At 42.0% G+C, this 13,357-nt stretch overlaps 1 protein-coding gene across 5 annotated transcripts in view; it reads left to right on the top strand.

Moving 5' to 3' along the window:
• Nucleotides 1-13,357, top strand: part of flt4 (fms related receptor tyrosine kinase 4) — a 96,295-nt gene that overhangs the window by 65,678 nt on the left and 17,260 nt on the right. For 4 of the 5 annotated variants that reach the window (XM_086018521.1, XM_086018509.1, XM_086018516.1 and 1 more), the window contains 7 exons: nucleotides 322-444; nucleotides 555-666; nucleotides 879-978; nucleotides 2,018-2,123; nucleotides 2,198-2,322; nucleotides 3,392-3,515; nucleotides 4,014-4,099. In XM_086018521.1, coding sequence (XP_085874647.1) covers nucleotides 322-444; nucleotides 555-666; nucleotides 879-978; nucleotides 2,018-2,123; nucleotides 2,198-2,322; nucleotides 3,392-3,515; nucleotides 4,014-4,099 — 776 coding nt within the window. The remainder of the gene's footprint in view (nucleotides 1-321; nucleotides 445-554; nucleotides 667-878; nucleotides 979-2,017; nucleotides 2,124-2,197; nucleotides 2,323-3,391; nucleotides 3,516-4,013; nucleotides 4,100-13,357) is intronic. The other variant, XM_086018501.1, reaches the window with a different exon arrangement.

The raw sequence follows: 13,357 nt of genomic DNA, 5'->3' as shown, positions 1-13,357 counted from the left end.
AAGTCTGGCTTCATAGTGTCACATGTATCTTATTCTAATTGCTCAGACTGAAGACATCTAACTGAGGCATTTTGCATATCAAACAATAGCATGACACTGAACTTTGTCAGCAGATTGTAGGTCGCAGTGACTTTTTAATATGCTCGGCAAAGCAGCTGCGGGGGCTGGCAGACAAAGTCCAGTCCCACATAGCAGTGTGCACTCCAACAAAGTAAAACTAACAGATGATTAAATTCCATGTCGGAAACAATGTTGGACACACACACACGTGAAACTGCAACATTTTGATGCATGTGTGGTCTTGTGTGTGTATGTCTACAGTGTATCCACAGAGACCTGGCGGCCCGCAACATTCTGCTGTCAGAAAACAACGCGGTGAAGATCTGTGACTTCGGCTTGGCCCGAGACATATACAAAGACCCCGACTACGTCAGGAAAGGCAACGTACGACAGACATATCTGCGTTATGACTTCAAAGTCAACAACATTACAATTCACTTTTGCGGAGATGCAATTTTTGCTTTATGCCTCAGCTGTAATATTTATCCTCATAGGCCCGACTGCCTCTAAAGTGGATGGCTCCAGAGAGTATCTTTGACAAAGTTTACACCAGCCAGAGTGACGTTTGGTCCTTTGGAGTACTCCTCTGGGAAATCTTTTCACTTGGTACAAAAACTTTTTATCAAGACGCTTATTTGAAAAGGAACTGAAGTTCAAACACAGTCTTTTCCGGTTGTGGGGGGTCGCCATTGAAGTGTAAATCTCTGTGTCTGCACAGCGCAATTGGGAATTTTGTTGCATTTCTAGAAGCAGATTAAATCGTCATGCTTAATTTTTCATGCACCAGTTTCTTTGTTCTATCTCGCTCGTTCTTCCAGGTGCCTCTCCATATCCCGGAGTGCAAATTGATGAGGAGTTTTGCAAACGATTAAAAGACGGCGTCAGAATGAGATCGCCAGAAACAGCCTCCCCTGAAATGTAAGATCCATATCAATGGTTAGAAAAGTATGGCCGCGGACCGCAAGCTCCGTTCCTTAGGGAGGAAGTCAACCCAAACATATTTTTTTCAAGAATGTGTTATATGCAGGCCCACTAGTTGAAACAGCCTTCTGATTAATATTGCGTTTGTGGAATATGAGTTAAGCAGCAAAATCCACCCCTTTTTAGCAATCTCAGGGGGCGGCCATTTTGTCACTTCTGTTGACTGAAAATGACATCACAAACACTCATGGCTCAGATAACGACCAATCATGGCTCAGCTTCAGAAAACAAGTGAGCTGCGATTGGTCGTTACCTGAGCCCTGAGCAACTGTGATGTCATTTTCAGTCGACAGACAAAATGCCGGCCTCCAGAGATGGCTCAAAACAGGTGGATTAAGTCCTATTCCACAAACTCAATATTTATCAGAATGCCTTATTTCAACTAGTGGGCCTGCATAGAACATACTCTTGAAAAAAATATGTTTGGGTTGACTTCCTTTTTAATCTGCTTCATTAAGAATGTGGATTATCAAGAGTCCTGTACTATGTGTTGTATTAATGAAATACTTTTATTGTACACAATAAAAGACCCAAGGGTGGTTGTTGCTAGAGAGGAGGATGCAGAAGATAGATGCAGTTTTAAAACTGCTGGGTCAGAGCAACCCGAATTGGGTGAAATAGTTAACCTGGCACTGAGTCCAAAAGGGACTGAGCCAATGCTGGGTTATTTATACCTCACACATTGAGTTGAGGATTTGACCCAGCATGTTGGGTCAAGAATTTGATCCGACAAGAGGTAAAAGCAGTGTATTTACCTCTCTGCTTTAGCTATCATCAAAGTAGTAGGATTAGTTGTACACCACATACTAAGGAAAAATTCTGACTGCTAAAACTTTCCATTGAAATGATATCATCTACTTACAGTCCCAAAGAGAGAATTTGTATATCATTTGCCGATAAGCAGTACAGGGAATGGATGGATGAAAAGTTGGGTGTTGAGCATTCTTTGTATGACTTTCCTGCCCTCTGCTGGTAGATATGGTATCATGTTGGCATGCTGGCACGGAGAGCCCAAAGAGAGGCCCCCCTTCCCCGCCCTGGTGCAAACCCTGGGAGACCTGCTGCAGGACAACAGTCTGCCCGTGAGATAGACTTGTGAAAAAATAACTGCAGCGAGAGTGCTCCCCGTTGTTGATCGTATCACTTTTGCCGCCAGGATGGGAAGGACTACATCCCTCTGAATCACTCGCAGAGCTCTGAAGATGATGGCTTTTCTCAAGCGTCATCACGGCCTCCATCTGAAGAGGAATTGAGGCTAGCAGGCAACGCGCTGCCGACCAGGTACTGATGCAAGCCCATTCCTTGCTTGGTTTTACATGATATTTCACGCACTAATAATATCTTAGATAGCTGCTTATCAGGTGCAGCAAGAGGTTTTAGTGATAAATAATAACTGCTCCATAGACCTACTTTACAAATTTAATATCAATTGCAACAGGTCACTTCGAAGCCTGCATACGGAACTTTTAACTTAACAGTTGAGATGGTGAAACTTTAAAGATTGGAAATTTGTCTTGGACCAGAGTCATGTAGTTGCGTAATCCAGTCAGGGATGGTCACACTTCATTGGTGTCGTAATCCACACTTCACAGACAGCAGCATGGAGAACTCCCACTTGGTTGTCTTTGTAGCACAATTCCCAGCAGCCACGGGGAAAGGCAAACAAACGTGCTAAAGCGGAGAGGGTTCACGGGGTAGTGTTGTAGCGTCTTGTGTGGGTGACTGTAAACAATCTGCCAATGTGTGTATCATCAACAAAACCTTAAATATGGGGAGGTGGCGAACCGACAGAGGTGGGCGTGGCTGATAGACTGACACCTTTCTTAATATTCATTGGATAATGTTGTTTCATTCAGTATTTAGTAGCTGCAATTTTACATGACCTTTAATATAAAATGAAATGAGTTGTTAACAATAAATACAGTATGCTGTAATAATCAAATGCAGGGGTGACTGTGCAGTATATGGAATATGACACGTACACTTACTGTATTTTTTTCCGTCAGTCATCGGGCCCTCTTATTATGAAAATCATAAACTGTAACAAAAATGAGTTTGACACCATTTTGTTAAAAGGGTCAGCTTCTTTTGAGTTTTCTTGCCATTAAAAAAGCTTCTATTTCTTGATTCTTTTCTTTTTTTTTCCTAATGGAATGACCTAACTGTTGGGAGTATGGTCATTAAACTTATAAACCCTTTGGGGACAGAATTGAGATCATTTAGCTGTTCCTGACGTGTTCTATGAGCGGAATAGGTCAGCTGAGGTTTTATTTGAGTCTGAATTCAAGGAAGTCTCATTGTCACGCTCCGTCACGTATTTGATGTGCTGACCTTTCACTTGTCTTTCAAGCAGGTATTATAACTTTGTGCCCTTTGCCGGCTGCGTACTTGTGGGAGCCTCTAAGAGGTGCCAGCCGAGAGTGAAGACGTTTGAAGAGCTACCTTTAGAGATTCACCCTCAGAAGAGCACTCAGGTAAGAACTGTCGTACTATTATTAGCATTTTGTGAAATATATATAGTGTATGGCCTGGGTTCACCTTCAAAGTTATTCACTTTTTAAAGAGCTATTGCTCCACAGCATCGCATATTGATTTTGAGTTGTATAAGACGCTGCACAGAAAGGCCTGAGGAGGGATTGGAACCCATCTGTAAGGCAGACGGACTAACCAATAAATCACTGTGCTGCCTTAGTATTATTGGAATATCATACTGTATAGAAAATGACTTTTAAATTGCAGTAATTTACAGGATGATGTGCAGTATTGCATTTTGGCCTTGTCCAACACTTGTTTACAAATATATCCAAAAATATAAATTTTCGTTTGCAATTTTCAATCAAAGCACACATAGACATGTTCAAGAGTGTCTTCTATATCATACAAATGAGAAAGAAAGTTAATTTTAGGGCGTGACTGCTCTGCTTTTTCTGAGGTCAGAGGATCAGAGGATTATTGTGACATTATCTCAACAGGATAACCAGACGGATAGCGGCATGGTTTTAGCCTCTGAGGAGTTGGAGAGACTTGAACACAGGCACAAGGGAGCTGTGGCGAAAAGGTGAATTATACAACAACTATTCTTCCTATTGGTGGATGGTATTTTTTATTACCTATAAATAGGGGTGAATGATTTTGAAAAATAATCGAATCCAAAATATTTTATTTCCCTCAACATTGCAATTGTGATTTAAAGCAGAAGTCAACCCAAACATATTTTTTTCAAGAGTATGTTCCCAGCAGGCCCACTAGTTGAAACACGGCATTGTAAATAATTTTGCGTTTGTGGAATATAAATTAAGCAGCAAAACGCACTCGTTTTTAGCCATCTCCGGGGGCGGCCATTTTGTCTTCTGTCGACTCAAAATGACATTACAACTTCTCACAATGACCAATCACGGCTGACCTTTTTTCAGAATCTGAGCCGTGATTGGTCGTTGTGAGCAGTTGTGATGTCATTTTCAGATTAAAACCCTAAACCTAGTTTGAAACCCTAACCCCAGTTTGAAACCCTATCTGGAAACCCTAACCCTAGTTGGAAACCCTAACCCTAACTTGAAACCCTAGCTCGAAACCCTAACCCTAGTTTGAAACCCTAGCTGGAAACCCTAACGCTAGCTGGAAACCCTAACCCTAGTTTTAAACCCTGACCCTAGTTTGATAATCTAGATGGAAACCCTAACCCTAATTTGAAACCCTAGCTGGAAACACTAACCATAGTTTTAAACCCTAGCTGGAAACCCTAACCCTAGTTTTAAACCCTGGCCGGAAGCCCTAACCCTAGTTTGAAACCCTAGCTAGAAACCCTAACCCTAATTTGAAACCTTAACCTTAGTTTGAAACCCGGGCTGGAAACCCTAACCCTAGTTTGAAACCCTAACCACAGTTGGAAAACCTAACCCAAGTTTGAAACCCAAGTTGGAAACCCTGACCCTAGTTTGAAACTCTAGCTGGAAACCCTGACCCTAGTTTGAAACCCTAGCTGGAAACCCTAACCCTAGTTTGAAACCCTAACCCTTGTTTGAAACCCTAGCTGGAAACCCCAACCCTAATTTGAAACCCTAGCTGGAAACCCTAACCCTAGTTTGAAACCCTAACCCTAGTTTGAAACCCTAGTTTGAAACCCTAACCCTAGTTTGAAACCCTAACCCTGATTTAAACCCTAACCCTAGTTTGAAACCCTAACACTAGTTTGAAACCCTAGCTGGAAACCCTAACCCTAGTTTGAAACCCTAACCCTAGTTTGAAACCCTATCTGGAAACCCTAACCCTAATTTGAAACCCTAACCCTAGTTTGGAACCGTAGCTGGAAACCCTAACCCTAATTTGAAACCCTAACCCTAATTTGAAACATTAACCCTAGTTTGAAACCCTAACTCTAGTTTCAAACCCTACTTTGAAACCCTAACCCTCGTTTAAAACCCTAGCCGGAAACCCTAACCCTAGTTTGGAACCCTAGCTGGAAACCCTAACGCTAGCTGGAAACCCTAAACCTAATTTGAAACCCTAACCCTAATTTGAAAACCTAGCTGGAAACCCTAACCCTAGTTTGAAACCTTAACCCTAGTTTGAAACCCTAACCCTAGTTGCAAACCCTAGCTGGAAACCCTACGGCTAGCGTCAGGGCTTCCAGCTAGGGTTCCAATTTAAGGTTGGGGTTTCAAATTAGGGTTAGGGTTTCCAGCTAGGGTTTCAAACTACAGTTAGGGTTTCAAACTAGGGTTTCAAACTAGGGTTAGGCTTTCCAGCTAGGGTTTCAAACAAGGGTTCGGGTTTCAAACTAGGGTTAAAATTTCAAACTAGGGTTCGGGTTTAAAACTAAGGTTCGGGTTTCAAACTAGGGTTAAGGTTTCAAACTACAGTTAGGGTTTCAAACTAGGGTTAGGGTTTCAAACTAGGGTTAGGGTTTCCAGAGCTAGCATTAGAGTTTCCAGATAGGGTTTCAAACTATGCTTAGGGTTTCAAACTATGCTTAGGATTTCAAACTAGGGTTTCATACTAGGGTTAGGGTTTCAAACTAGGGTTAGGGTTTGCAACTAGGGTTTCAAACTAGGGTTAGGATTTCTAACTAGGGTTAGGGTTTCAAACTAGGGTTTCAAACTAGGGTTGGGGTTTCAAACTAGGGTTAGGGTTTCAAACTAGGGTCAGGGTTTCAAACTGGGGTAAGGATTTCCAGCTAGGGTTTCAAATTAGGGTTAGGGTTTCCAGCTAGGGTTTCAAATTAGGTTTAGGGTATCCAGCTAGGGTTTCAAACTAGGGTTAGGGTTTCAAACTAAGTTTAGGGTTTCAAACTAGGGTCAGGGTTTCAAACTAGGGTTAGGGTTTCAAACAAGGGTTTTCAAACTAGGGTTAGGGTTTCAAACTAGGGTTAGGGTTTGCAACTAGGGTTTCAAACTAGGGTTAGGTTTTCAAACTAGGGTTTCAAACTAGGGTTAGGGTTTCAAACTAGGGTTAGGGTTTCAAACTAGGGTTTCAAACTGGGGTTAGGCTTTGCAACTAGGGTTTCAAACTAGGGTTAGGGTTTCAAACTAAGGTTACGGTTTCAAACGAGGGTTTCAAACTAGGGTTAGGGTTTCAAACCAGGGTTAGGGTTTGAAACTAGGGTTTCAAACGGGTTAGGGTTTCAAACTAGGGTTAAGATTTCAAACTAGGGTTTCAAACTAGGGTTAGGGTTTCAAACTATGGTTAGGGTTTCAAACTAGGGTTTCAAACTAGGGTTAGGGTTTCAAACTAGGGTTAGGGTTTGCAACTAGGGTTTCAAACTAGGGTTAGGGTTTCAAACTAGGGTTAGGTTTTCAAACTAGGGTTTCAAACTAGGGTTAGGGTTTCAAACTAGGGTTAGGGTTTCAAACTAGGGTTAGGGTTTGCAACTAGGGTTTCAAACTAGGGTTAGGGTTTCAAACTAGGGTTAGGGTTTGCAACGAGGGTTTCAAACTAGGGTTAGGGTTTCAAACTAGGGTTAGGGTTTTCAACTAGGGTTAGGTTTTCAAACTAGGGTTTCAAACTAGGGTTAGGGTTTCAAACTAGGGTTAGGGTTTCAAACTAGGGTTAGGGTTTGCAACTAGGGTTTCAAACTAGGGTTAGGGTTTCAAACTAGGGTTAGGGTTTGCAACGAGGGTTTCAAACTAGGGTTAGGGTTTCAAACTAGGGTTAGGAATTCAAACTAGGGTTAGGGTTTCAAACTAGGGTTTCAAACTAGGGTTAGGGTTTCAAACTAGGGTTAGGGTTTGCAACTAGGGTTTCAAACTAGGGTTAGGGTTTCAAACTAGGGTTAGGGTTTGCAACTAGGGTTTCAAACTAGGGTTAGGGTTTCAAACTAGGGTTAGGGTTTTCAACTAGGGTTTCAAACTAGGGTTAGGGTTTCAAACTAGGGTTAGGGTTTGCAACTAGGGTTTCAAACTAGGATTAGGGTTTCAAACTACGGTTAGGGTTTCAAACTAGAGTTAGGGTTTCCAGCTAGGGTTTCAAACTAGGGTTAGGGTTTCAAACTAGGGTTAGGGTTTGCAACTAGGGTTTCAAACTAGGGTTAGGGTTTGCAACTAGGGTTTCAAACTAGGATTAGGGTTTCAAACTAGGGTTAGGGTTTCAAACTAGGATTAGGGTTTCAAACTAGGGTTAGGGTTTCAAACTAGAGTTAGGGTTTCCAGCTAGGGTTTCAAACTAGGGTTAGGGTTTCAAACTAGGGTTAGGGTTTCAAACTAGGGTTAGGGTTTGAAACTACGGTTTCAAACTAGGGTTAGGGTTTCAAACTAGGGTTAGGGTTTCAAACTAGGGTTAGGGTTTGCAACTAGGGTTTCAAATTAGGGTTAGGGTTTCAAACTAGGGTTAGGGTTTGCAACTAGGGTTTCAAACTAGGGTTAGGGTTTGCAACTAGGGTTTCAAACAGTTTAGGGTTTCAAACTAGGGTTAGGGTTTCAAACTAGGGTTAGGGTTTTCAACTAGGGTTAGGTTTTCAAACTAGGGTTAGGGTTTGCAACTAGGGTTTCAAACTAGGGTTAGGGTTTCAAACTAGGGTTAGGGTTTGCAACTAGGGTTTCAAACTAGGGTTAGGGTTTCAAACTAGGGTTAGGGTTTGCAACGAGGGTTTCAAACTAGGGTTAGGGTTTCAAACTAGGGTTAGGAATTCAAACTAGGGTTAGGGTTTCAAACTAGGGTTTCAAACTAGGGTTAGGGTTTCAAACTAGGGTTAGGGTTTGCAACTAGGGTTTCAAACTAGGGTTAGGGTTTCAAACTAGGGTTAGGGTTTGCAACTAGGGTTTCAAACTAGGGTTAGGGTTTCAAACTAGGGTTAGGGTTTTCAACTAGGGTTTCAAACTAGGGTTAGGGTTTCAAACTAGGGTTAGGGTTTCAAACTAGGGTTAGGGTTTGCAACTAGGGTTTCAAACTAGGGTTAGGGTTTCAAACTAGGGTTAGGGTTTTCAACTAGGGTTTCAAACTAGGGTTAGGGTTTCAAACTAGGGTTAGGGTTTCAAACTAGGATTAGGGTTTCAAACTAGGGTTAGGGTTTCAAACTAGAGTTAGGGTTTCCAGCTAGGGTTTCAAACTAGGGTTAGGGTTTCAAACTAGGGTTAGGGTTTCAAACTAGGGTTAGGGTTTGAAACTACGGTTTCAAACTAGGGTTAGGGTTTCAAACTAGGGTTAGGGTTTCAAACTAGGGTTAGGGTTTGCAACTAGGGTTTCAAATTAGGGTTAGGGTTTCAAACTAGGGTTAGGGTTTGCAACTAGGGTTTCAAACTAGGGTTAGGGTTTGCAACTAGGGTTTCAAACAGTTTAGGGTTTCAAACTAGGGTTAGGGTTTCAAACTAGGGTTAGGGTTTTCAACTAGGGTTAGGTTTTCAAACTAGGGTTTCAAACTAGGGTTAGGGTTTCAAACTAGGGTTAGGGTTTCAAACTAGGGTTAGGGTTTGCAACTAGGGTTTCAAACTAGGGTTAGGGTTTCAAACTAGGGTTAGGGTTTGCAACGAGGGTTTCAAACTAGGGTTAGGGTTTCAAACTAGGGTTAGGAATTCAAACTAGGGTTAGGGTTTCAAACTAGGGTTTCAAACTAGGGTTAGGGTTTCAAACTAGGGTTAGGGTTTGCAACTAGGGTTTCAAACTAGGGTTAGGGTTTCAAACTAGGGTTAGGGTTTGCAACTAGGGTTTCAAACTAGGGTTAGGGTTTCAAACTAGGGTTAGGGTTTTCAACTAGGGTTTCAAACTAGGGTTAGGGTTTCAAACTAGGGTTAGGGTTTCAAACTAGGGTTAGGGTTTCAAACTAGGGTTAGGGTTTGCAACTAGGGTTTCAAACTAGGATTAGGGTTTCAAACTACGGTTAGGGTTTCAAACTAGAGTTAGGGTTTCCAGCTAGGGTTTCAAACTAGGGTTAGGGTTTCAAACTAGGGTTAGGGTTTCAAACTAGGGTTAGGGTTTGCAACTAGGGTTTCAAACTAGGGTTAGGGTTTGCAACTAGGGTTTCAAACTAGGATTAGGGTTTCAAACTAGGGTTAGGGTTTCAAACTAGGATTAGGGTTTCAAACTAGGGTTAGGGTTTCAAACTAGAGTTAGGGTTTCCAGCTAGGGTTTCAAACTAGGGTTAGGGTTTCAAACTAGGGTTAGGGTTTCAAACTAGGGTTAGGGTTTCAAACTAGGGTTAGGGTTTGCAACTACGGTTTCAAACTAGGGTTAGGGTTTCAAACTAGGGTTAGGGTTTCAAACTAGGGTTGGGTTTGCAACTAGGGTTTCAAATTAGGGTTAGGGTTTCAAACTAGGGTTAGGGTTTCAAACTAGGGTTAGGGTTTCAAACTAGGTGTAGGGTTTGCAACTAGGGTTTCAAACTAGGGTTAGGGTTTCAAACTAGGGTTAGGGTTTGCAACTAGGGTTTCAAACTAGGGTTAGGGTTTGCAACTAGGGTTTCAAACAGGTTAGGGTTTCCAACTAGGGTTAGGGTTTCAAACTAGGGTTAGGGTTTCAAACTAGGGTTAGGGTTTGCAATTAGGGTTTCAAACTAGGGTTAGGGTTTACAACTAGGGTTTCAAGCTAGGGTTAGGGTTTCAAACTAGGGTTAGGGTTTGCAACTAGGGTTTCAAACTAGGGTTAGGGTTTCAAACTAGGGTTAGGGTTTGCAACGAGGGTTTCAAACTAGGGTTAGGGTTTCAAACTAGGGTTAGGAATTCAAACTAGGGTTAGGGTTTCAAACTAGGGTTTCAAACTAGGGTTAGGGTTTCAAACTAGGGTTAGGGTTTGCAACTAGGGTTTCAAACTAGGGTTAGGTTTTCAAACTAGGGTTTCAAACTAGGGTTAGGGTTTCAAACTAGGGTTAGGGTTTCAAACTAGGGTTTCAAACTGGGGTTAGGCTTTGCAACTAGGGTTTCAAACTAGGGTTAGGGTTTCAAACTAAGGTTACGGTTTCAAACGAGGGTTTCAAACTAGGGTTAGGGTTTCAAACCAGGGTTAGGGTTTGAAACTAGGGTTTCAAACGGGTTAGGGTTTCAAACTAGGGTTAAGATTTCAAACTAGGGTTTCAAACTAGGGTTAGGGTTTCAAACTATGGTTAGGGTTTCAAACTAGGGTTTCAAACTAGGGTTAGGGTTTCAAACTAGGGTTAGGGTTTGCAACTAGGGTTTCAAACTAGGGTTAGGGTTTCAAACTAGGGTTAGGGTTTGTAACTAGGGTCAGGGTTTCAAACTAGGGTTAGGGTTTCAAACAAGGGTTTTCAAACTAGGGTTAGGGTTTCAAACTAGGGTTAGGGTTTGCAACTAGGGTTTCAAACTAGGGTTAGGGTTTTCAACTAGGGTTTCAAACTAGGGTTAGGGTTTCAAACTAGGGTTAGGGTTTGCAACTAGGGTTTCAAACTAGGGTTAGGGTTTCAAACTAGGGTTAGGTTTTCAAACTAGGGTTTCAAACTAGGGTTAGGGTTTGCAACTAGGGTTTCAAATTAGGGTTAGGGTTTGCAACTAGGGTTTCAAACAGGTTTGGGTTTCAAACTAGGGTTAGGGTTTCAAACTAGGGTTAGGGTTTCAAACTAGGGTTAGGGTTTGCAATTAGGGTTTCAAACTAGGGTTAGGGTTTACAACTAGGGTTTCAAGCTAGGGTTAGGGTTTCAAACTAGGGTTAGGGTTTCAAACTAGGGTTAGGGTTTGCAACGAGGGTTTCAAACTAGGGTTAGGGTTTCAAACTAGGGTTAGGGTTTTCAACTAGGGTTAGGTTTTCAAACTAGGGTTTCAAACTAGGGTTAGGGTTTCAAACTAGGGTTAGGGTTTCAAACTAGGGTTAGGGTTTGCAACTAGAGTTTCAAACTAGGGTTAGGGTTTCAAACTAGGGTTAGGGTTTGCAACGAGGGTTTCAAACTAGGGTTAGGGTTTCAAACTAGGGTTAGGAATTCAAACTAGGGTTAGGGTTTCAAACTAGGGTTTCAAACTAGGTTTAGGGTTTCAAACTAGGGTTAGGGTTTGCAACTAGGGTTTCAAACTAGGGTTAGGGTTTCAAACTAGGGTTAGGGTTTGCAACTAGGGTTTCAAACTAGGGTTAGGGTTTCAAACTAGGGTTAGGGTTTTCAACTAGGGTTTCAAACTAGGGTTAGGGTTTCAAACTAGGGTTAGGGTTTCAAACTAGGGTTAGGGTTTGCAACTAGTGTTTCAAACTAGGATTAGGGTTTCAAACTACAGTTAGGGTTTCAAACTAGAGTTAGGGTTTCCAGCTAGGGTTTCAAACTAGGGTTAGGGTTTCAAACTAGGGTTAGGGTTTCAAACTAGGGTTAGGGTTTGCAACTAGGGTTTCAAACTAGGGTTAGGGTTTGCAACTAGGGTTTCAAACTAGGATTAGGGTTTGCAACTACGGTTTCAAACTAGGGTTAGGGTTTCAAACTAGGGTTAGGGTTTCAAACTAGGGTTAGGGATTGCAACTAGGGTTTCAAATTAGGGTTAGGGTTTCAAACTAGGGTTAGGGTTTGCAACTAGGGTTTCAAACTAGGGTTAGGGTTTGCAACTAGGGTTTCAAACTAGGATTAGGGTTTCAAACTAGGGTTAGGGTTTCAAACTAGGATTAGGGTTTCAAACTAGGGTTAGGGTTTCAGACTAGAGTTAGGGTTTCCAGCTAGGGTTTCAAACTAGGGTTAGGGTTTCAAACTAGGGTTAGGGTTTCAAACTAGGGTTAGGGTTTCAAACTAGGGTTAGGGTTTGCAACTACGGTTTCAAACTAGGGTTAGGGTTTCAAACTAGGGTTAGGGTTTCAAACTAGGGTTAGGGTTTCAAACTAGGGTTAGGGTTTGCAACTAGGGTTTCAAATTAGGGTTAGGGTTTCAAACTAGGGTTAGGGTTTGCAACTAGGGTTTCAAACTAGGGTTAGGGTTTGCAACTAGGGTTTCAAACAGGTTAGGGTTTCAAACTAGGGTTAGGGTTTCAAACTAGGGTTAGGGTTTCAAACTAGGGTTAGGGTTTGCAATTAGGGTTTCAAACTAGGGTTAGGGTTTACAACTAGGGTTTCAAGCTAGGGTTAGGGTTTCAAACTAGGGTTAGGGTTTGCAACTAGGGTTTCAAACTAGGGTTAGGGTTTCAAACTAGGGTTAGGGTTTGCAACTAGGGTTTCAAAGTAGGGTTAGGGTTTGCAACTAGGGTTTCAAACTAGGGTTAGGGTTTCAAACTAGGGTTAGGGTTTCAAACTAGGGTTAGGGTTTCAAACTAGGGTTAGGGTTTGCAATTAGGGTTTCAAACTAGGGTTATGGTTTACAACTAGGGTTTCAAACTAGGGTTATGGTTTCAAACAAGGGTTTCATACTAGGGTTTCAAACTAGGGTTAGGGTTTCAAACTAGGGTTAGGGTTTCAAACTAGGGTCTCAAACTAGGGTTAGGGTTTCAAACTAGGGTTAGGGTTTCAAACTAGTGTTTCAAACTAGGGTTACGTTTTCAAACTAGGGTTAGGGTTTGCAACAAGGGTTTCAAACTAGGGTTAGGGTTTCAAACTAGGGTTAGGGTTTCAAACTAGGGTTAGGGTTTCAAACTAGTGTTTCAAACTAGGGTTAGGGTATCAAACTAGGGTTAGGGTTTGCAACTAGGGTTTCAAAGTAGGGTTAGGGTTTGCAACTAGGGTTTCAAACTAGGGTTAGGGTTTCAAACTAGGGTTAGGGTTTCAAACTAGGGTTAGGGTTTGCAATTAGGGTTTCAAACTAGGGTTAGGGTTTACAACTAGGGTTTCAAACTAGGGTTAGGGTTTCAAACTAGGGTTTCATACTAGGGTTTCAAACTAGGGTTAGGGTTTCAAACTAGGGTTAAGGTTTGCAACTAGGGTTTCAAACTAGGGGTTCAAACTAGGGTTAGGGTTTCAAATTAGGGTTAGGGTTTCAAAC

This window comes from Filicampus tigris, chromosome 2, assembly GCF_054856515.1.
Source record: "Filicampus tigris isolate MCC_2025a chromosome 2, RoL_Ftig_1.0, whole genome shotgun sequence".
NCBI lineage: Eukaryota > Metazoa > Chordata > Actinopteri > Syngnathiformes > Syngnathidae > Filicampus > Filicampus tigris.
This window is presented reverse-complemented; position numbering and strand designations above follow the sequence as displayed.